The sequence below is a fragment of the Budorcas taxicolor genome, chromosome 11 (genome assembly GCF_023091745.1).
Source record: "Budorcas taxicolor isolate Tak-1 chromosome 11, Takin1.1, whole genome shotgun sequence".
Classification (NCBI taxonomy): Eukaryota; Metazoa; Chordata; class Mammalia; order Artiodactyla; family Bovidae; genus Budorcas; species Budorcas taxicolor.
Window position 1 is genome coordinate 105,921,513 of NC_068920.1, and position 24,731 is coordinate 105,946,243.

Here is a 24,731-nt window from a genome sequence, read left to right on the forward strand (position 1 = left end):
AAAGGTTAATTTTTTTAAAGATAATATAAATATTAAGAAAACAAATCTAAAATACATTGACTAGGTCCTTCTATACATTATATTTACACAGTGATTCTGATTGGGAAAGGCAAATGGGGAGTCTCTGGGGCTTAGGTGGTCTTCTCAGGCCAATGTCCCCTACAGAGCATAGAACTGAAGAGGCAAGGGTCCTCTCCCTACTGCTCTCTGCTACTCCCTTTTGCTTTTATCTGAAGCATTTCTGAATAATAAATGCAAACTAGGTTTTGAACACAAAAAGCTTAATGACCACCCCAATTCAGGATTGTGTATCATTACAGGAAACCAGACACAGAGAGGATGGGAATTACCCCTCATCTCCAGGGATCTGTGAGGGAAGTCAAAGATCACACAGAAAAGTCATTTGTGATCTCTGAGCCAAGGAACGGCTGGCGTAAACTCATCAGCTAAATGAGGGCATTTGACCAGATGGTGGGTTACATTCCATCTAAGTGGGGAAGGCCAGTGTCTATGCTCAGGGCTTTCAGGCTGCGAGGACCTGCCCTCTCTGCTAGGGTGGATGCAGGAAGTAAAGTTTATTGTATTGTGGATCTGACCTCCTGATATAAAAAGTAACTATGGTAGGATTAAGGTAGGTCAATAAAATTCAAACATTTTCTGTACTTGTGTGATAAACTAATTTTCAAAAGTTGGAAATTTATGTAAGTTGTAAAACTGTGGCCAACTCCAGTCTTAAATAAACCAGCCTTTCCTGCAGGGATATAAAATTTGAGAGTCGGTCCCGGTGAATTACTTTTCAAGTTCCAGGGGCCCATGGCCTGCATCCACAATGCCTTTCCATTGTAGTCTCTCCCAGGTTTCCTGGGTAAGTGCATTTCTTGTCTCATGGAGGCTCTGAAATGTCTCTTAAAAAAGAAAGCACTGAGAAATTATGATTCAGAGACTTGAAACCCTAACGTTACAGGCAAAGCCTCATTTTTGCGGAATATAAAGTACTCGGTCTCTTCCACTTCTAAGAGCTCGTTTAGAGAAGCCACCACGAGGTCGTGTTCCTGCAGCATTTCCGGGTAGCGGGACACGGCTCGTTCGATCCTGGCTGAACGCCTCACGGGTGTGATCAGCTTCATGTCCTGCACCTCTGGCATCCCATTTATCCTAAGAGAGCAAGAGGTGCATTTAAAACCCTGTAACTCCTTTCAAAATTCTACTTATTATTTTCTTCTCGTTCTCTAATAAGACATGAGAGAATTTCAATGTTGGCTGATACAAGAGATATGTCTAGGGCAGCTCTCATCCTAAGATGGATGTCCCCTGAGTGTTAGAATGAACTGGGTGGACTCCACCATCTGTTCTCAGATGGTGTCAGCAGAGGGATTTCATTGAATGAAGTGCTAAGTGTGGTTTTGTTTGAAGTCAGCTACTTGGCAGTTGGTGTTTGTTTATTCCATAAACTTCCACAGAGTTGACATCCTTTGGGGAAATTGGGCCTAACACCAAAAAAGGCTGGACTAAAGAATTCAAAGACACTTTCTAGCTTTGACAGTAAAATCCAAAAACATCTTTTAAGATGGTGGACCAAACCACAGATGGAGACTGGAGCAAATTGGGCATCTTCCTGGTAAGGGCTTTAATGCATTCCTGTAATAGCCTGAAAGATAAGCTGCAGAGACTTTCCACGGAGTGAATCCTGGCCACAGGATACAAAATCACAGATTACATTAGTCTTATAAAACTCATGGCCAGTCTGCTGAAAATGCTCCTAAAAATTCCTGAGCCAGTGAGAGGTGGCTTTCACATCAGCAGCTTAACTTCACCCACCCATGAGCGGAGTATAGTGGGGAAATGACACATCTGAGAGAGGTGTTTAGAGTGGAAGAAGCCCAGCCGTGCTCCCCAGGAAAGTAAGACAAAGAACTGTGGTCTTGTTGCTTTTGTTTGAAATTTTCCTTTCAAGAGCATGAGCAATGACATTGATACCCTGACACAGTTCCTTAAATTATTATGGATTCTCTCTTAAACTTCCACTTGTTTCAAAACCAGACACTTGATACATGAGCAGCCTCTAACTAGTACAGTCCTGACCGCCCTCCTTGTTCTTACAGGCTATCCACGGCCCATTCCTTCCCATAGCTCCAGAGGTTGCCCTTGCTTAGCAATTAGTGCAGCACCCCACTCCTGACCCCCAGGAAAGGTGGATGGGATCTGCCATTGCAGGACAAATGAGGGTGAAGGGGGAGGACTGATTTCAGGAGGAAGGGGTGACTCCACTCCAACAGTCCTCCTGAGTCTGGCAGCTCCTTGCTCACAGGAAGGTCAGATCTCCTTGGAGGTGCTGTGTCTGGGGCGGTGGGGGTGTGTACAGAGAAAGGACTGTCTCCCTGGCATGGGCTCCACCCCTCCCCTCCCCCTTTCCCTTAACACCAGAGATCGATTAGATCACCTAGTCCTCATATGAGGCAGGAAGTATTCATGTCACTAATGTGCTGGTATTCTGGATCTTTGGAGGAGAAGCTGACAATTGGACTTAATTTAGACCTGCGAACACAAAAGCTTTACAGTGTGCTTACCGAGGGATTGGGGCGATCTGTAATTTGATACCGGGATGACCATCCTGTTCTGACTTTGTTATTTGGGGTGTTACTGACATCTGTTCGCTCTCTTTTGGGGAAAGGCAAGATGCCCCAGATTCCGTCTTCTTGGCCAGCTCTTCTACTGATGTTATATTAGTTTCAGCAACTAAGGAGTTAGAGGTAATTCCTATGTATATAAGGTCAAAAGGAAAGACTTAGCAATTTAATACTGAAGCTAAAAAAAAAATCAATAAAGTGAAACAGGAATATCTCCATGACTTCTTAGTGATCCTTACGGATTCCACATGCTAAATAAAGAGTAACTGATTTGGAGTGGGACTTACAACTAGTTTTTCCCACTAAGCTTTGTAGTAACACCCTGCTGCATTAAGCCTTCTCCTAACCAGTCCTCCACACAACCTTTGGGCCTGTGAGAATGGATCCCTGCTACCCTTTTAACATTCTGAATACATCCCCAGTCTCTTATTCACTCTTGAGGGAGCTCCCGTAGTGACTAACCATTGTCCTCTTACCCTCATTTCATACCTTGGGTCAATTCTCCTAACTCATTAGGGTTAACCCACTTGACCTTCTGATCCCCTCCAACCCAGGGATGACCATATGGCTCTCACCTTGGATGTAGATGTAAATGTCTTGTGTTAACACAATGTGCATCATAGTCTAACCAGCACAGCAACCAAAATGAAGGGAAGGAAATTTGACTGAGACAGATAGATATACTCTGGCTGGAGGCTGAGACCCCAAGAGAGGCCAACATGTGGAAAAGGCATGAATTCCTGTCTCTCTCTCTCTTTTTTAATTGTTTAAAGAACAGTGCCATAAATTATAAACAATATCTGAATTATAGCATCGTTCTCAGTAAGAGTACCATTGAGTATGTATATACTACAACCTTATTCCTAAAAGTAATGGGTTAGTTGGCTATAATTCCACACGGCTTGATTGTTCCCCAAAGTTCAATCTACTCTTAGCGGAAAAAGATTTGTCACCTTTTAAGATTATAAAAGTAATCCATTTTATTTTCTCAGGGTGTCTTCCCCCTAACCCTGTTCATATCACAAATATAATTATACATAATGTGGCACTCGCTTTATTTGGCACATTTTTCATAGAAGAGTTCTCTAAAGGTTTTGGCCAATGACAGCAACGGTGAACTATGCGAAATGATTCCTGAGATGGCTATGTTTTAAAGGTAGACCATGAATTTGGATGTATCCAGGTTGGTGGGCATGTAACAACTAAACACATAACTTAAACTAAAGCACCTCTCCTCTCTGGCTCAGTCTCACTCTTGTCTTCTCTCCAGGGAAGCAAGTCACCCTGGTCTAGGATGCTCTGGTGGAAACCTTTGTTTGGTGTTGGAGCAGTATATTTACTTGTAATAACAGAAATCAATCAGCTGATGATGAAAGCTGAAAGGTCCACACCAGGGAAACCAAGAAGCGAGAGGCATTTCAGAGAACTTAAAATTCTTCTTTCCCTATATGTGATCCTCAGTGACCTTTACTTGAGTAGCTAGAGGGAATGAATTTAAATACAAAATAGCAGTACCTTCTGTGGTTCTGTTTCGGTCTTGCAAAATATTAAGGACAACTTCCCGCAACTCTTGGATTGGCTAGAAGGAAGAAAATACACGAATGGTATATTAAAAACATTCATGGAAAAAATGATCCAAGGAATTTATGATGTTGTTTAACATCAAATAGACTTTTTATAACAAGAATGTTTCCCTTTTTAATCTCTTGTCTAGCTATGAGTAACATTTAAAAGGCTTCAGTTTTAGCTTTACAGGAAAAATAAAGGAAGAGAAAAAATATTGGTTAAATGCTGGCATGCTTGACTTTAATGAAGAGATGAATTTATGGAACGTTGTCTGTAATAAAATTTTTTTTTATTTTTATTTTTTAAAATTTCTTTAAATCAAATTAGGTTTTTTATTGACTGACATGATCCCATCAAAGACATATTCCCATATAAAGACTCTAATCCAAAGATATATAACTAAGCTATACAGAAAATCTGATATATGTGTTCAGTGTTGTCTTAACTGAATTTTTGTTTTTATCGTGAAAGTCATATATGTCTATAAAGATAACTGAACAATAGGTCAAAGTTAAAAAGGAAAACTACCCATAATCCCATCATTTAAATATAACCTTTAGTTAGCATTTTAGACAATTTTCCCCCAGCTTTTCCTTTAATTCTTTTATTTGGTAACATAATATAAAAAACATTAAACTAAAAGCTATCACAGAAAAGTAATTTTCTGATAAAATTATCTGAGATAGTCTTCCTTTTCTTCCCCCCTTCCTTTTTAAAGTATGTAAACGATGCCATGAAACAGAACATCACTAATGAACTGTACTTTCTCATAGGAACACAGTATTTGGTGGCTGGTCTTCCTGATCTGGGACCCTGTATCAAATAAATAACAGATATAAACTGAAAACAGCATAAAAGCAAAGCTGTCTATACATTTTTACAAAAGCTAAAATGCTTAAGAGCTAAATGCTTAAGGAAATGGGAATAAATGTACAGAATACATGGCAAAGCATCTTAATTATATAAAACACTCATTAAGTATATATTTTCACAAGCTTCTAGTTAAAGATGATAGATTGAGTACGCAAATATGCCTAATCCCTCTTGAAACTCTTCTGAAATGATTTTAAAAGGGGGTTAAAAGGAGGCAATAGCCACAGAGAATAGAAGAAATAGCAATAAGAATGTAGAAGGAAGAGGTAACCAGCTTGACCAACGAAAGAGTCAAATTCTATGCTGGCAGTTTAGCTGAGACAGAATCTGATTCAACCCCAAAGCCTCTGAAAGGCTCAGGAATTGCTGGAGGGCTCTAGAGCATCTGTCAAAAAGCAGTCACACCTGGGAATTTCCTGGCAGTCCAGGGATTAGGACTTGGTGTTTTCACTGCCAGGCCTGGATTCCATCCCTGGTCAGGGAAGATCCCCAAAGATGGTGGTTGGCCAATCAGTCAATAAAACCATCAGACCTCCAAATCCACCCTGCATCCCTGAACTCCATGCAGACTGGTAGCTGTGTCCCACCCACCTTCATCCCAACAGACCACCAGGCACATATGCTCCAAGTCTTTGGATGATATCATGCAAGACTGAGGGTGGGAGTGTCTGCTGAAAAAAGGGATAAATGAAAGTTTCCACGCTGAAGGTTGAGACTCCCAGCTCCCTTTTCTCCAATAAAGGGGAACTGGTAGCCTGGTTCCTGGTTCTTGGGAAGGAGGATAAATGAGCCTTCTTCAGAGAATATGACCAGCCTTAGAGGAAAGATCAGAAGGTACTGAAACTGGGGGTTCCTCAATCAGTTGACTCAGCCAGATCTCAGCCACTCTATGGTAAAGCTTCATCTGCAACCAGTTTTTAATAAGGTTTTAAAACCCACTTCATACACATACAAACGGTCCAGTTTCACCAGCATCTGAGTAAAGCCTCTAATGAACAATAGAGAATACAACCAACCAAACACCCAACTCTTCCTTCAAAAAAAGGAGATGAGAGAAGAAAAAGCATTGGAGAAGAATCAGGCAGTGCAGGAAGAAAAGGTAACTTGATAGTTCTGGTGAGAGGAGATCCCAGAATGACAACTGATAAAGATGGGGGTGAAGAACCACCAGTTGGCCACTAACCGCAACCAGAGACAGCCTGGCAGTGCAGCAGTGAAGACCTAGCATAGCACCCCTCCCCCCAAAAGAAGAATAACCTGAGGAAAAGAAATCAACAGAATGTAATGTTTTGAAAGTATTGAAAAGTATAGATAATTATAGAAGAGTTTGGAAATACTAAGCAAAGGGAAAACAAGAAAATAATTGCAGGAAAATTAGAAAACCATACTTAAAAGGCAAAGTAACCATAGCATGTACTACATGGATCAGAGTATATTTCTCACCTATTTATGACAATGTGAGCACTGGACAGTGATCAGAATGTCTGTATGATTCTAATGAAAATATGGAGGACAGTGAAGTCTACGGGGGTGATGGGGTGTCTGTGTGTGTGTGCTGAGGATCTGTGAAGGTGTGTGTGAAAAAGAGGGTTAGATCCTCATCCTACAGAATTGGAAGTCTACAAATCATGTCTAAAGAGAAAAATCAAGAAGTAATAATATTAGCACATTATCTGAAATTATCAAGGTAACAAAATACTCAGTTTGCTGTCAGTGGGAAATGGGAGGGGAAGGAAATAGGCCTTATGGTATAGGCTTTATCAAACTATTTATTTAAACTATGACCATGTAAAACTCTGATTTTGAACAATCATGGAAAAGGTATGGTAGAACATACAATGACATAGAAAGTGATATTATAGGGAAAAGAGTTTTAAAACTATTTGATGGAGTCTTTGTTAAATTCTATAGAGACAGTGGTTTTACTAGGTTTTAGAATTACAAGTTATTTCATGAAATGGCTCTGAATGATCTATGGATATTGATGTATTGGGTTTAATATATTTTTTAGGTTCTTTATGGTGAGGTATGAATTTCTAAGTATTGGATATTGATGTTATACTATAATTTTCTATGCTATTGCTTTCCACAAGTGTACATTTCTGCAATGAGTTTTAAGTGAGACATATTCACTTGACACCACCCTTATGGCAGAAAGTGAAGAGGAACTAAAAAGCCTCTTGATGAAAGTGAAAGAGGAGAGTGAAAAAGTTGGCTTAAAGCTCAACATTCAGGAAATTACAATCATGGCATTTGGTCCCATCACTTCATGGCAAATTGATGGGGAAACAGTGGAAACAGTGTCAGACTTTATTTTTTGGGGCTCCAAAATCACTGCAGATGGTGATTGCAGCCATGACATTAAAAGACGCTTACTCCTTGGAAGGAAAGTTATGACCAACCTAGACAGCATATTCAAAAGCAGAGACATTACTTTGCCAACAAAAGTCCATCTAGTCAAGGCTATGGTTTTTCCAGTAGTCATGTATGGATGTGAGAGTTGGACAGTGAAGAAAGCTGAGCTCCAACGAATTGATGCTTTTGAACTGTGGTGTTGGAGAAGACTCTTGAGAGTCCCTTGGACTGCAAGGAGATCCAACCAGTCCATCCTAAAGGAGATCAGTTCTGGGTGTTCATTGGAAGGACTGATGTTGAAGATGAAACTCCAATAGTTTGGCTACCTCATGCGAAGAGTTGACTCATTGGAAAAGACCCTAATGCTGGGAAGGATTGGGGCCAGGAGGAGAAGGGGATGACAGAGGATGAGATGGCTGGATGGCATCATGGATTCAATGGACATGGGTTTGGGTAGACTCCAGGAGTTGGTGATGGAGAGGGAGGCCTGGTGTGCTGTGATTCATGGGGTCGCAAAGAGTTGGACATGACTGAGCAACTGAACTGATTCACTTGACAAGAAAGTGACTCTATTTGTTTACATGTGACACTATTTTCTAGAAAATAAATATTTCAATTAAAATGTTCACAAAGGACATAATGTACTTCATATTTCGCATATAACTTTATGAAGTAAATTAGAATATTTAACATTATATTATATAACTGCCATTTTGCAAACAACAGAGAACTCATATGAAAGAGGAGTTTTAAGAAGTCACCCATTCAAGACAGATACTTACTGTGGCCCCACTTCTAATGGCCTCTTCGTAGAGCCCAATAACATCAAAGGTGCCTTTGCTTGCTAACAACTTTGCCTTGCAGATCCAAAATTTAGCAAATTTTTCAGCCTTAGGAATACTGGACAAAATGGCAAATACTTCATTAGAAAGTACACCCTGAAAAAAAGAAAAGTACCCAGAGGTAATTGTTACTTGCTGTTATTTTCACATCTCCTAATACTTACCATAGCAGGTATGCAGAAATCAGTGTGATAAGTATTTTTTTTTTAATTAAAAATATTCAATTTTACTGAAATAGTTTATATAATAAAATGAACCTATTTAAATAGTTTCGAAGAGTTTTTGCACTGATCATTAAATTTTAAGAGTTAAGAGACCAAATAGAAAAATGTTTATCATAGCTCAAAGTAAGAAATTGTTCTACCTCTTTATGCAAAACCAAAACCAAACCAAACCCTAGAGTAATCCACCTTCCATGTATTTTTTACATAGTCATAATAACATGAACAGTGAATAGTGACCAGAATTTCTGCTTAACTAACAGAAGCATAAGGATGCATAGGTGTGAAAGGGTCATGGATGTACATGTGTATGTGTTGGGGATCCATGAACGTATATGTGTGTGTGTGTGTGTGTGTGTGTCAGTCATTCAGTCGTGTCCAACTCTTTGCAGGTATATATAAACAAGGTTAAATCACATACAAAGGAACTTTATAATGGCTTCATAGGTTTGGACCCTTTCTGCCTTGTACCAAGAACAGCGCAGTGACATGGACTAGAAGGAAAATGGGAGCTACTATGCTCAGAAATCCAGGTAGTGGCACACTGAACCAAGTAGCACCTCCTACTCTTCCTGAAATGGGAAAGACACAGGGGTAAGATCACAGTCAAGAATCACTAATGTCTGAGGAAACCAACACTGCATGAAAGAGGCATAAAACTCAACAACCAGAAGAATGAACACTGGTGCAAATAGCTGAGGGCGCAAAGAGGAATAAATTTTAAGAGTGTTGTAGTCAATACCTTCAGAGTGATAAAATACTACCATCATAAAACTAGAATCAATGTTATGAAAAAGAATCAATAGATGGGCAGAACAGTGGCACTGTTGAATCAGTGAGCTGAAAATCCAGCTGTGGAATTCTTCCAGAACCCAGTGAAACAGAACAAAGAAATGAAGTATATAAAAGAGTTCTGGAGGACACATCTATACTCTATATTGGATATATTTATTAGATACATCTATATTGGATATATTCCAACATCCATGTAATAGAATTTCTTCAAAGACACAGAGAAAGAACAAAGCTGAATATACATTGCAGTTATAGAAGAAAATTCCCAAGGACTGAACAGAGAGACAAATGTTCAGACTGCAAGGTCCCCAGAGAGCTAAGCAAGATGGATGGAAAAAGACCCATACTTAGAAAACCAAGGATGAAAAGAAAATCTTACATTCTTCCAGAGAGGGGAAAAAAAAACAAGATTACCTACAGAGGAATGAGAGATTGACACGGGACGTTAATAAATCAACAATTCCAGATGCAAGAAAGAAAGCGAAACAGTAACTTCCATATCTTCCAGGAAAAACCATCTGAATTTAGAAATTTCCCCCAGTCAAACTATGAATCCAACATGAGGATGAAGTGATGACATTTTTAGAAGCATAACAACCCAGAAAGTTTACCATTCAAAAACCATAAAGTTATTAGTGAATGAACTTTAGAATTCAACTGGAAGACTTGAAACAAAAATAGCCACAAGAAGAATATGATATATAATTGCACACCATGTTTGAACTCATACTTAGCACTTTCTTTTGTGATTTCAATTTATATGCTTTCTTTATGAAATGAAAGCTGGATCAAACAAAGGCATGAAGAAAAATAAACCAAAAAATACTGCATGTAAATTGAGTTACTAAATAAAATGGCAGAAATAAAGTTAAACATATATGTAATTACAATAAATGTACATGGGCTAAATGCACTTTTTAAAAGCAGAGAGTTTTCCATATTTTGTTAGAGAAATTAAACTATGTATTCATATGAGACATACCTTTAAAAATAGAGAGATAGGGAAAGATTTATCAGACAAATTGTAACAACAACAAAGCAGGTGTGGCAAGGTTAATATCAGACAAAAGAAAAATCAGAGCAAGTCATGAATCTTTATGCACTTAACAACATAACTTGGAAAAATAGAAAGTAAACATTGATAGGAGGACAAAGTGACATTATGAAATCACAGTGCCAGTAAAAGATTTTGGTATATTTTTTTTCAGAGAGCAAAAAAAAAGCAAGCAAATGAACAAAAAAATTATTGTGCTATTTAAAATTTCTAAGTTTGATCTAATGGATATCCATGTAGAATTTTCTATTCAACAGAGAATACATATACTTTTCAAACGCTTTTGGAACATTCACCAAGGCTGATCAGACATTAAGATCAGAAAGAAAATTTCAACAAATTCCATCAAGCAGAACACACACAGGCTACATTCACCAACCACAATGCAGTAAAATTAAAAACTGACAGATAGGTAGCCAGAAAAACAAAAACAAACAAAAAAACCAGACACCAACAAAACCAACGACATGTCTGGAAGTTAAAAGATACTCTTCTAAGGTAACTTCTGGGTTGAAGATCTTAAAATGGAAATATCGAACTAGCAACAAATGAGAATGTGTTAGTTATTGAGCTTTGGTGTCTTAGCTCTAAACCCACCTTTTATCTTCTGCTTTGTTGTACAGAATTCTGTAAGCCTATAAATCACTTTCTGTTTTGACAGCAGTTCCTTGATGGGCTCAGCCAGTGTGGGGCAGTAGAGGAAGGCTGCAGGCTGGAGAAGAGAGGGGACTTCCTCTTTCTCATTTGCTTTCATCACCCCAATAACGGTCCTTCACTCTGGAAGCAGCAGTTGGTTCTAGCCTCTACCTGTTTTACACTGGCATGCACGGATCCTGCCTCACTGTGCTCCTTAAGAGGCAAAAGCCCCAACCGGATAGTTAGCATCCTTTTCTCCAGGTCTGAATCCCAGCCCCACAAGGACCCTCCTGCAGCTCCTGTGGCACCAGCATCCTTAGAGCTGGAGTCCCACTTACACCAGGGTTTGTCTCTCCCAGCTTCTAGGTTCTGACATCCCCAGCCTCTCTTTGTTCCCCTAGACCCAGCGGATGCTGCTAGCTGCTTTCTGCAGTTATTGCCACTGTTACCTGAGATTCATTTCTGCTGTCAGTTCTGTGTGTGGCACCCCATCTCCTTTGTGATTCTTTTATCATTTCTGTGCACACAGGCTCACAAAGTACTGTACAGGCAGCATCTGTGCCTTTTTGTAATGTGTCCATAGAGTCAGAAGGGACTGGGTATTTTTGACCCCCAAGGGCAGCCATGACTCAATGACCATGGAATGACTAATGCCACAGTTTCCTTGCCCCGATCAGGACAGCTCTGAGAGATGAGACCGGCACTGTCTCTGGAGCTCCCGGGTGGGACTGTGCCGCAGCGACCCTCCATGAACTCTCCTTGAGACCACGCCTTGCCTGCCCTCTTTCCCCTCCTGGTCCCACATCCCCAACTCCCCTCCCAGTTGTCCCTTGGAACCTCTTCCTAGTAAACTACTTCCACACAAATTCTCTTAGGGTCTGCTTCTAGGAAACTCACATAAGACACTGTGAAAGTGATCTTCATATTACATTCTTTCTACTGAGATTGCTTGTGTTTCTGTTTTCCTGACTTGACTCTTAACTGATATGAAACATTACCTAGTCAAACCTGAAGGATAAGACCAAAGCTAAATTTGGAGGCTAGGCCTTGCCTTTTGACTATAGCTTTACCTCCAAATGTCAAATGTGAACTCTTTGGACCTTGATACACAAAGAAGGCAAAGTTCCTTTTGGATCATTCTGGATCCAGACTGCTTGGGTTAATTTCCCAACTTCTCTGGGCCTTAGCTTCATTTATAAAGTGAATATAGTAATAGTTGTTATGATAATTGTATGAGATAATATAAGTGAAGTGCTTAGAACAGTACCTGGCATACCAGGAGCCATTATTTAAGTATGTATCATTATTATTATTACTATCACTCCTCCCTCTTCAAAGGAGTAGCTAAATTTCTGCTTAGACAGAGGTTGTCTCCCTGAAACTATACTTAAGAAAAGTGTTTAAAAACCTTAAGACTTGGCAAAGCTTTGGAAGATTATCGTTCTCACTCACCCTTTCAATGAGCTGCAGACATTCTGTCAGAGTGTTGTTAATTTTATTGGACAGTTCAAGTTGTGCTTTCTTTTCTTCCTCTTCTTTTTCCATACTCTTCCAAAATGAAATATTCATTTCCTCTATTATTTTTCTTTTTGTTTTAAGCTCCATAGGAGGCCGTTTATAGATTTTCCCCTTAGATTTCCGCCATTCTTCTAATTGTTTCCTGTTATACAATTAAAACAGGGAACGGGTTTAGGGTTTTTTTCCGGTACATGGTTAAGATTCTAAAGTACGACGAGCATAGATTAGCACTGCATACCTTCAACTGCAAAGTCGGGAGAATGTTTTAAAAACAATTTACTATTTGCTTCGGAGGCACTGGTTGCTCCCACCCTTCAGAAGGTAGATGCCAGATGGAGTACTAGGATTACAACATGTGGTTAGCATCTCCATCTTCAAATTCCTTAATTTCCTGATTGTTATTCAGTTGCTAAGTCACGTCTGACTCTTTGTGACCCAGACTGCAGCATGCCAGGCTTCCGAGTCCTTCTCTATCTCAATAATTCCCTGATTATTCTTCAATATTATTCCCTGAACATTTTTATTTCACCTGTATACTACTTCTGACAATTGCTTTCTTAAGACATCCCTCCATCTTCGAGATCACTAACTCAGCACTCCATTTCTCTTCTCATAAGCTCTATATCTGCCATTCAATCAGATGAACCAAACCTATATTCTGCACTCAGTAGGATCTTGGCCACTCAAAGTGACCCACTTGCCCAAGTTCCTTAACCCTCTCCATGACATAGGACCCCTGCTTCCCCTAACAAGGGCGATAATTTCAGGGCTCTTTTCTTAGGTAGCTAGTCTCTGACGGCACCAAGTCCTAGGCCATACCTTCCCCATACCATTCCCACTCTGCACTCCTGCTTTGAGGCGGTCCACAGACGACTGTTGGGGGTGGCACCAAAACACGAGGACCCAAGCATCTGCGTGTAGGCTCTTCAGCTTCTCTAAATCACAACTACACTTTTATGACTCACAAATGTACATTTCAGCCCAGATCATTCCCTAGGGCCCCAAACTTTGCAAATCCCTCTGCCTAACTGATATCTGTTACTTGATATCTGGCAGGTATTTAAAATTTAGTATTGTCCAAAAAAAAGCTCTTTTCATCTCTAAGTCTTTTCCCCAAAAGCCTTCCCTACATTGGTAAATACTCTCCCAACTTACCCAGCTGCTAGGGCCTAAAACTAGGAGTTGTCGTGAGCAGTCCTTTCTTTCCTCACATCTGACACATCATCGTATAGTCAGTACTGCTTCTGTCTCTACTGCTACCATTCTTGGTCCAGTGCACCATCACCTTCTGCCTGGAATGCTGCAGCAAGCCTCCTAAGCCACCTCCTTGCTTCCACTCTAATCCTTTTCAAATTTATCCTGTGCACAGCTGCTGGTGATCTTTACACCATAAACCAGAGTCACTGCCAGGAACTTCTCATGGCTCTTGGTGTAAAATTCAAAATGTTCTCCGTGACCAGAGGCGCAGAGCAACGTGCCGCCTGCCCACTCAACTCACGTCTCACCGCTCTCCTCCTCAATCCCTGCCATCCAGGAGCCCTGGCTTCCCTCCAGTGACCTGACCCAAGCTCATTCCTGTCTCAGGGCCTTGTATTATCAATCTTTGGTCCTCTACTCAAATGATACCTCCTTGAAGGGGTAATTTTCTGTAATTAATCTTATTTAATCAATGTGTTGACTTTCTATGAATATCTTCTGCACTGGAATGCAAGGTCTGTGAAGATGGAAACCTCGGATGGCTTAGTGCCTACCATGGTGTTTGGAACACATTAAGTGTTTAATTACTGTAAAATTCACCTTTTCTGGCACACAGTTCTGTGCATGTCGACAAATGCATGAATATCATGTCACCATGACTACAATCAAGATATAACACCCTTAAAGATTCCCTGATGTTTCTTGGTGGTCAGCCATGCCACCCATGTCCAGTTCCCAGCAATCACGGATCTGTTTGCTGTCCTTATCATTTTGCTTTTGCCAGAAAATCAACAACTATTAACGCTCTTAGAACTTGCCTTTTCTAAAGTCAACTCATTCCCAGGACTTGAAAGCCACAGATTGATTATTCCAGTACTTTCCATATACACACCAGGAAAAAACCGTTCCCTAAGAGTAGACTGTGACTGTGCACACACCACTGTATCTCTCAGTGCCTGACACATGGTAGGTGCTGAAGGAACACTCTAGGGATGAGTGCAGATCTGTTCCCTCTACAGACGCCTCCTCTTTTGGTCATCAGTGCCGGCCAATTGTAATCAGACTATCTTATGATCCACTGTAGGTTACGTGGTCTAGACTAGAGCTCCAGGGTAGGGAGCCTGGCCTCCTTGTTCACCAGCTCCAGGTCTTTGCATTCAGTTTTCTCTCTGTTAAGACTTGTCTTTCTTCCTGTTACTGTCCTTTTCCCAGCCCAGTTGTCACTGTTGAAAGTACCTTCCCTGACCCTTCTATCTAAAAAAATCATCCCGGCCTCCCTCTCTCAATCACCTCACCCTGAATCCAGTTGTTTATTTTCTGTTTCTTCAGGGGGCAGAGAGGTTGTCAGTTGAGTTCCAGGCTGTATTAGAAAATAAATCCTGCCCTCACTTCACTCTGCTACACCTTTTTAGCTACCATCTTATTTTATGTGGTCCTTTCGCCCTTGTCAGGAATCTCCTTATTTTCTATTCCAACCAAGTGTACTGAGGTGCTTCTGGGATGTTCACCACATCGTGAGACTATATATGGTCCTGTGCAGAAAGTGTATGAAGTCCTTTGGCTCAGTTTCAAGCATCACCTATGTTAATGCCTGAGGTCCTGATTTCTACCATCTGAACTCTATGTGAACTGTGTACTTCTCTCTGCTTCAGTTTACTTTCCAAAACTTGGCCTGCTCAGACTCATAGAAGTTTCCTGCTCCTTCTTCCCTGGTAACCTTTCTGGCTTTACACACTAGTTGGCTTGATGAGGGATTACCATCTCTGCACTTCCTATCTATGCAAGTTCACTGCTCTGGCTCCTCCCACCCTGCCTCTGTTCCGTCCTGTCGGGCACTTCCTGCATGAATCGTCTACCTCTGCAACCCCTACTTCTCGGTCAACTATTTTGCTTGAATTTCTTTTAAAAAAAAAATTAAAAGAAAAATAAAAAATAATTTATTTCAAGCATACAGAAGATTACAGAGAACAATCTCCACCCAGTTCTATCAAGTCTTAATATTTGCTTTGAAGTTTTAAGAGTTATAGCTAAAAATTACCCAGGAGCCATTATTTATGACCCATTTCCTGACTTTAGCACTCCTGATAGTCAATTTGCCTAGCCATCTTAATTTGCTAAACTCTGGAATTAAAATAAAGTACCTTCGATCCTCTGCTGCGATCTTCTTACATGGATTAGTTTGGGCCCCATTCGGGACTTCTCCTCCACTTACAGTTGGGCCACCAGCTTGAGGCCGGGGAGCTGTCTTGTTTAGAAAACAGTTCTGGGGAGGAGCGCTTTTGAACTTGGAGTCCAGAGTCTGTGCTCTTTGTTGACAGCTGTTGTTGTATTTATTCCCAGTGGCTCCATTTGCTCTTATGCTAGGGGTGCTTGGAATGACGGAGTTCAAGCTGCCAACAGTCAAATTTGGCCGTTGGCTTATGGCTTTTGATTTCTGCAGTGCATGTGATGTCTGAGGTCTACAACAAGCCTGAGTAGGTTTAAGATCTTGCTTAATGTTTGGATGTCTGTGGTTACATCCTCCTTGAAGCACACTGGGGTGTGTACTGGGTTTGCTGTGTTTTACTTTCTGCTCAGTAACAGTGTATGACTGTAACTTCGTTTCATTTGGTCTTTCATACTTACTTCTATTAACCTTTATAGACTTTATGTCCTTAACCACTGTTTTCTTTGTGGCTTGAGTCCTATTAAGTGTCTGGACAAAGTGAGAAGGGAGGGCCTTGGGGGGTTTTCCCCCTGCTCTAATAAGGTCTGCTCCTCTAGAGAGTTTCTGAGACTTGCCTGGTGGAACCCTGATTTGTGTTTCTTCAACAAATGGTTTAATAACTCTCTCTTTCAGAGCAGCACTGTTCACTGAGCTTTTGCCCAAGACTTCTCTAGTAGGAGCCAAACTGCTTTTGGTTTGATTAGTTTGGGGCTTGTTTATGGTCCAGGATTCAGGATTTGGCTTCCTTTCTGAGTCTGGTAAGTCTTGGGGCAAGTTCTCTTTATTCATCTCTTTTAGACAGCCACCCAGGGATTCATTTTCAACATGGGTATTGTCCACAGGGTCTGTACCTTTAGCAGTTCTTTGATCTGTTACCTGCTGCTTTGTAGTTTTCAGTTTCTGTATATTAAGTGATCCCATGGTTTCTCTTGTCTGTTCTCCAGCAGTGGACGATCCAAATCCATGCAGCTGTTGACTATTGCCAGCAGGCTTACCGTTTGGGTTAGAAGAAACACCTTCTGAAGTGAGCCTTTTGCCTAGTTTTGGTGGCTCCAACTTTGGCCTCTGGGACCTGGTGATGTTGGCAGGTCTGGATGGCAGTTTAATGCTGATGGATCTTGTAGTTTTGACAGGCAAGGCAACATGGTTGGTAACATCCTTTTTGGGTCCAATAGTCTAAAAAGATAAATAAATTAAAGGTAAAAACATTAGTCCATTGTTTTTAAAGTAAAAAAAAACCCAACTAGTTATTTTTTTGATAACTTAAGAAAATTGATCCTGACAAAACAAAGATTCACTAATAGATGACTTTTATAACTTGAGTTCCTATTAGAAATATATTAGAATTAATAGAATTCTAACAGAATTCTGCAGAGATGCAGTGAACACACAAAAATTGCTTTTTAACAAACAAGTACTTGCTGAGTGCTCACTATGTCCCAGTGAAGTATCCTTCCTGGAATTCCGGAAAGATACAAACATAATAAACTTATGTTAGGGTACCTCCTGAGTTCCTCCTCATACTTTCATTTCTTTTTTTTTGTTTTGTTTTGGTTGCAATGAGAGGCAAGTGGGATCTTAGTTCCCTGACTAGGCATCAAACTTGTGTACCCAGCAGTGGAAGTGCAGAGTCTTAACCACTGGATCACCAGGGAAGTCACTTCCTTGTACTTTCTATTGCTACACTAATTCTCTTAAAACAACACTGCCTTTGAAAGGTCAGAGTGTCACTCAAGGAACACTCTCTCATCCTGGAGATTAGTGGTATGGAGTGGTGGGAGATGCTGGCAGGCCTGAGATACTTTGAGACAGCTCTGAATAAGCATCAAAAATCTCAGTAGAAAGTAAGTCATTTCTGTGAAGATAGGACAGAGTTTTAAGGCTAGATTCTACATTATTCATAAGTAAATACTTCAGTCATGTGACTTAATTTTGGGTAAGAAAGGGAGGACTAGGTAGCAGAAAACTAAAAACTAGGGAGGGGTGTTTAGAATTAATATGGTAAATAACAGGAACAGGCCACTGAGGATGCTACAGTATCCAATGAAAGCAATTACTTAGAAAGGAGAATTTGTCAGAGATTTATTGACTATCTAGGGAAAGACATGTCAGTGCTAGAGCTACGACTTTCTGTTTTTGGTTTGGTAATATGATGAATAATTACTATGTAAGTTTCGTGAATGTGTAACCAGACCCACCTGGCATTAAGGGCAAAGACTAATTTCTACTTACAGATTTAGAAGGTGGAGGATTTGGGCAATTATTCTTGGCTTTTAGGTAAGGCCTAAAAAAGATGAAATAAGATTAATTCTTAGTACAGAAGAATCAGCAAGGCTTGGGAGTACAGTGATTAAAAATATTAAAAATTATTATGGTTATAATTTTAAATCATTAGAATTTCCATGTGGTTAAAAAATTCAACAATTATAATTAATAAAAAGTTTCCTTATCAACCTTTCCTTAGTCCTACTATTCCACTGCTTGGCGACCATGACCACTCTTACCTATTTTTTTCTGTGATCCTTTCATAGATGTGCTATACATAGATACAACATTCTAACAATATTAATAAAATATGTTTTCTTCATATCTGCATAGTCTTACTCATTTAAACATCATTCCCTGAACACTGCAATGTGCCAGGCACTAGAGATTCAATGCCAAATAAGTACTTCTTTAAAACGCGTGTTTGTTTTCTATGAGTCTGTTTCGCAAATAAATTCATTTGTATTAAATCAGCTATACTTCAACTTAAAAAAACTTGTTTGTTTTTTAAGTGTCTTCAACTAGTTAATTTGTAGGCGAGGAAAGCAATATAAACAAAAAAACATAGAGGTACACATGAAAAGCAGCTAGTGAGACAGAAAACTTAAAAAAATGAAAAAAAGAAAAGTAGAGGAGAATTTAGATTTAAACTTCACGGATCATAAACTGCCAAACAGGAACTTTGATGAAGACTTGATGTTTGTTTCTCTGGTCTTGGATGCACATCCCAGGAGGACAGAGACTGCTTTGTTTTGGTAAGCACCTTATCTCTAGAACCAAGAGTGATTGATACATTACAGGTATTGAGTAAATTGTTGAATAAATGAATTAAGTTTATTTATTTAATCAAGTCAAGTAAAAACTCAAAGTAAAAGAAGGCAAGAATATACAATGGAGAAAAGATAGCCTCTTTAATAAGTGGTACTGGGAAAACTGGACAACTACATGTAAAAGAATGAAATTAGAACACTTCCTAACACTACACACAAAAATAAACTCAAAGGGACTTCCTTGGCGGTCCACTGGTTAAAACTCTGCGCTTCCAATGCAGGGGGCATGAGTACGATTCCTGGTTGGGGGAACCAAGATCCCATATGCCATATGGCTCAGCCAAAAAAAGAAAAAGAAGAAACTCAAACTGGATTAAAGATCTAAATTTAAGGTGAGAAACTAATAAACTCTTCGAGGAAAACACAGGCAGAATACTCTTTGACATAAATTTCAACAAGAGCCTTTTTGACCCACCTCCTGAAGTAATGGAAATAAACATAAACAAATGGGACCTAACTAAACTTAAAAGCTCTGGCACTGCAAGGGAAACTATAAACAAGATGAAAAACTCAAAGTAAAAAGAAGCTAAAACAAAGGCTGAAAGCTAACTTTGTAAAAATTTTTTTCAACTAAAAATTTAGCAACACGTTGGGGAAAAAAACATATCAGTGCTAAGGTAAACGTGGTGACACCACTGAGATGACAAGATGTCAACAAAAGAGAAAAGTGAGGCCGTCATATTCTGTTCACCTCCACAGTCAGTGCTAAGAGGAAGACCCAAGCACACTCTCAGCCGAGAGGATAGGGATGTGCAGTTTACAGTGGATGGATTACATAATTGGTTTTCATTTTAGAAAGCAGCACCAGGACCAGGACCATCCCTCTCCCAGCAAACAAAGCAGAGATGGGAGAAGCTTCCTGCATTGTAGATGCTACTGTAGACCCTTCTCTCTCACCTTGGGAGACTCACAATAATAATGCTTTAATCTTTGCCAACATTTTTATCACACCTACACCAAAATGCCCTTTTTGAATAATCCTAGGATCCTAATGCAGTCTGAGCAGACTGCAAACAAAGGGCTATGTTTTGGCAGAGCTTTAAATTGCCATTAGCAACCAGGGCAACAGAACTTGCATAACTCGGGGAAATAGACTCACTTGGTGTTTTGGCACTTCAGTTTTCCCTTGGCTGCTAGGTACTCCTGCAGCTTTCTCTGCCGCTCTTCTGCAAAACAGGCAAGCAAACAACAGAATTTTAGCTCAAGATTTTAACAAGCTCACTTATATTCTAAAAGAAGGCACCTTTCTGTATTGATTTTGGCGTTGGACCATAATGTTTTAAAGTCTCTAGCCCTACAGACTTGCCTCCAGGTTCACATCAACATTGACAATAAAATTTATATGTCTCATTCTATGCTAAGCTCTTTACACTTACATTACTTCCTTTAATCTGCACAAAAATCCAATAAAGTATTTTACAGTCTGAAATTTAATCATGGATAAATGCTATACAGGGAATTTCCTGGTGGCTCAAGCAGTAAAGAATCTGCTTGCCAATGCAGGAGATCCTGGTTTGATCCCTGGGTCAGGAGGGTCTCCTGGAGCAGGAAATGGCAACCCACTCCAGTATTCTTGCCTGGGAAATCCTATGGAGAGAGGAGCCTGGAGGGCTACAGTCCATGGGGTTGCAAGAGTCCGACATGACTTAGCAATCAAACAACAACAACAAAATGGTATACAAAGCCAGATTTTGAAACCAGGTTTATTCAACCCAGAGTCCTTGCTCATAGCCACTGTTCTCAGCTACAACCTATCAAGCTTTGCATGAAGAAATGCTATTACTGGCCCACCTGAGCTGGTGAGCTCAGGGCTTGTTATATTAATCCCTTCTGACAGGAATGATGAATTTTGCCCACAAACCCTTTCTTTTGGAACTAAGGACAAAATAGGCTAGGCTGGAGGTTCATCGCAAACATGTATCCATACAGTGACTTTCTTTCTAAGCAAGCTACCTGTGAGGGAATGAAAAGTTAATATTTCTCTCTCCGAGAAGTTTCACCCAGGTAGTGGTGATAAAAGTAGGTCAAAGAAAGAACTATGGGAGTCCATAGGCAGGAACTGAGTGAGGGGAGCGGGCGACTGGAAAACGCTAAAATTAAGATGGTTGTGGTGCTGAAAAAGACCCTTGGGAGTCTCTTGGACATCAAGGAGGTCAAACCAGTCAATTCTAAGGGAAATCAGCCCTGAATAATCACTGGAAGGACTGATGCTGAAGCTGAAGATCCAATACTCTGGTCACCTGATGTGAAGAACCAACTCATTGGAAAAGACCCTGGTGCTGGGAAACACTGAAGGCAGGAGAACTGGACGACAGAGGACGAGATGGTTGGATGGCAACATTGACTCAATAGACATGAGGCTGAGCAAACTCCAGGAGACAGTGAAGGACAGGGAAGCTTGGCGTGCTGCAGTCCATGGGGTCGCAAAGGGTCAGACATGCTTTATCGGCCAAACAAAAACAACAGCTATAGGGGGTGCAAAACAACTCAACCTCATTTAAACTGAGTTGCCCTGTGTTTTGATATCTGGTTCTGATCCTTCCCCAGGAGACAGCTGTGTTGAGAGGGCTGATGGAGCTGAGAGATGTGGCTAGAATCCCAGTTCTATGATGTCTAGCCAGGTAGCAAACCTTGCTGTTGCTGAGCAGGTAAAATGGGGCAGAAATGCCCATTTTTAAGGGCTGTTGTGTAAAATGCCTAGGACAGTGCCTGGGCCCTGGGAAACAGTGAACAGATACTATTGCAGAAATTAACAAAACACTGTGCATTTTGGAGCAGGTGACAGATATCTGAGCAGGAATATTTAAAAAGTCAACAAAGGGCTCCAGACACATTTAGCAAAGTCAGGGAGCCCAGGACCCTCAGCATCGATGCAGATTTAACCCATCAGCCTCCAGGGCGCGCGTGTTGCAAGAAGACCTCCGCGTCTGGGTGAGATCCGCCTTGACAGCTGTCACAGCCCGCTCGGGCGGGCGGCGTAGCCCCGAGGGCCACACCCCGGCTCCGCCTGAAGCCAAATCTGGGCCGCAGGAGCGCTTGGGTTTCCGCTGGTTGTGCGATCTCGGGCAAGGACCCTCGGTTCTTTACCCAAACGAGGTGACAATGACAGCTTTTTGCAGAGCTGCTGCGGGACTCTTTGGGAAGGTGCCTGGGAGGCGTGGCCCCGCGCACAGCCTCCCAGCCCCCCAGCCCCGTTTTCTCACCGAGGCCTGGAGCGTGGGCTTGGGTCAGCCCCCGCAGAACCAAAAACGCCCACGGGGAGACACAGGTAGGCAGGCAAGCGATCGGGTCACTTCCGCTCACTCGGGGTCCTCCCTTCGTCCCCACCCGTAAGACACAGCTGCTGGAGGTCATACTCACCCGCGGCGGCGGAGAGTCCAGGACGCACCATGATTCTCAAACGACAGTTTTTCTTCAAAGGCCGCGCCTGGAGAGAAAGCCGGAGCGCCGCGCTTGCGTCCGCTCTCATTGGGTCCCGTGGGTTTGAAACCTGCCAATCGGAAATAGGGAAGGGCGGGCCCAAAGGAAATTGACGCGTTTCGGTTGGCTCTACACTTCAAGCCCCACCCTGGGGCCATTTGATTGGAAGAATGTGCAGGGAAAGGGGCCGTTGGCATTGAAGACCGCTGGTTGGGCAGGAGGCGGAACCCTCCCCACCCCTTTAAGGATGAGGTTTCTGGGTTGCTGTGCTTTCAGTTACGAGAAAGGTGGCCAGGACTGGCGACAGGGGGCTGCACCGGGGCCCCACAGACAAAGCACCTCCTCCGCCCTTTCAGATCCTAAGTTTCATATAAAAACAGTATAAAACCAAAATGATAAATTTGGCACGAGTATACCACGAGTATATACGAGTATACACCTCACGAGTATACTTCCTACTTTTTATGGGTCTCTAAAGTTAAATAATCTTAGTTCTTAGTACCGCAGTTCCTGGGTGCTCAGTCGCTTAAGTCGTGTCTGACTCTTTGTAACCCTATGGGCTGTAGCCCGCCAGGCTTCACTGTCCATGAGATTCTGTAGGCAAGAATACTGGAGTGGGTTGCCATTTCCTCCTTCAGGGGATCATCCCCACCTAGAGATCAAACCCGCGTCTCTTAGGTCTCCTGCTTGGCAGGATTCTTTGTTAGCGCCGCCTGGGAAGCCCTAGTACTGCAGGGTGACTCCTCTTTGTTTTTCATTATGGTAAGATATACGAAGCAAAGCTTACCATTTAAGCCATTATTCAGTGTCATTAAATACATTTACAATGTTGTACAATTATCACCACTGGTCCCATCACTTCATGGCAAATAGATGGGGTAACAGTGGAAACAGTGTCAGACTTTATTTGGGGGGGGGGGGGCTCCAGAATCACTGCAGATGGTGATTGCAGCCATGAAATTAAAAGACGCTTGCTTACTTCTTGGAAGGAAAGTTATGACCAACATAGATAGCATATGAAAAAGCAGAGACGTTACTTTGCCAACTAAGGTCCATCTAGTCAAGGCTATGGTTTTTCCTATGGTCATGTATGGATGTGAGAGTTGGACTGTGAAGAAAGCTGAGCACCGAAGAATTGATGCTTTTGAACTATGGTGTCGGAGAAGACTCTTGAGAGTCCCTTGGACTGCAAGGAGATCCAACCAGTCTATTCTGAAGGAGATCAGCCCTGAGATTTCTTTGGAGGGAATGATGCTGAAGCTGAAACTCCAATACTTTGGCCACCTCATGCAAAGAGTTGACACTGGAAAAGACCCTGATACCCGGAGGGATTGGGAGCAGGAGGAGAAGGGGACGACAGAGGATGAGATGGTTGGATGGCATCACTGACACGATGGACGTGAGTTTGAGTAAACTCTGGGAGTTGGCAATGGACAGGGAGGCCTGGTGTGCTGTGATTCATGGGGTCTTAAAGAGTCGGACACGACTGAGTGACTGAACTGAACTGAACTGAAAAAATTAATAAATAGGAACCCCCCGTAGATTGGGGAGACCAGCAGGGGGAGATGTCATATCCTGTGACCATAAGTAAATAAGTGAAAGTTGCTCAGTCATGTCTGACTCTTTGCAACCTCATGGACTGTAGCCTGCCAAGTTCCTCTGTGGCATTCCCCAGGCAAGTGAACTGTGAACATAGCAAGCCCAATAAGAAGAAGAAAGACTCCTTTTCCCTGACAAAGACTTGCCAGTGAAAAGCCAGGGACTCGGTTTATTACAATCCCGTTCCCCCAACTTTCTTTCTCCCCTCTATAAAAACATTTTTCTTCACTTGACTTGAATGTGGTGGCTTGCTGTGGTTACAGAACTCAAATTGCAATTTATGTAATTCTTTATACTGAAGTTGTTTCAAAGTTTAATGAACAAATTATCAACTGCAGGCAGTATTTTCCTTGCATTAGTTTCTACAATTAAAAAAAAATAGTGTTAAAACTTCTCTTTATAAAAAAAGAGACATATTTCCTTCTGAATGAAGTTAGCGTCCTGTCAGGAAGGAAGAAGGGAAGATGGTGATTGTGTGGACTACTAACAGTGTTCGTCATATTCTTCTCTCTCTGATGTCACTTTTAAGATTTTACCTACTATAGACCTACTGACATCTTCCAAATCTGTACCTAGTTCTAACTTCTCTTGAGTTCTAGACACATCATCATATGATCACTGTACCTGGGTGTCCTGCCATTAGCTAAAATCATGTGTCTAAAATGGTACTCATTATGTTTTATCCTGGAGCTTAGCACGCTCAGTTGTTCACTTGTGTCCAACCCTT

At 41.3% G+C, this 24,731-nt stretch overlaps 1 protein-coding gene across 1 annotated transcript; it reads right to left on the reverse strand.

Moving 5' to 3' along the window:
- Positions 1–929: 929 nt before the first annotated feature.
- Positions 930–22,376, reverse strand: CKAP2L (cytoskeleton associated protein 2 like). Its single transcript, XM_052649559.1, has 9 exons — positions 22,346–22,376; positions 20,085–20,151; positions 18,123–18,174; positions 15,826–17,066; positions 12,422–12,629; positions 8,204–8,359; positions 4,143–4,206; positions 2,568–2,757; positions 930–1,155 (listed from the first exon to the last, which is right to left on the reverse strand). Exons 1-9 carry the CDS (start codon positions 22,374–22,376, stop codon positions 930–932), a joined length of 2,235 nt encoding a protein of 744 aa, XP_052505519.1.
- Between the last annotated feature and the right edge of the window lie 2,355 nt (positions 22,377–24,731).

What these genes read in the sequence shown, in the direction of transcription:
- CKAP2L (XM_052649559.1), bottom strand. Translation starts at nt 22,376, where the DNA reads ATGGTGCGTCCTGGACTCTCCGCCGCCGCGG. An exon ending in CTGAAGTGCCAAAACACCAA is followed by an intron (nt 18,175 to 20,084) that starts GTGAGTCTATTT and finishes CATCTTTTTTAG; the next exon opens with GCCTTACCTAAAAGCCAAGA. An exon ending in GTCTGCAGCTCATTGAAAGG is followed by an intron (nt 8,360 to 12,421) that starts GTGAGTGAGAAC and finishes TCTTTTTTTCAG; the next exon opens with GGTGTACTTTCTAATGAAGT.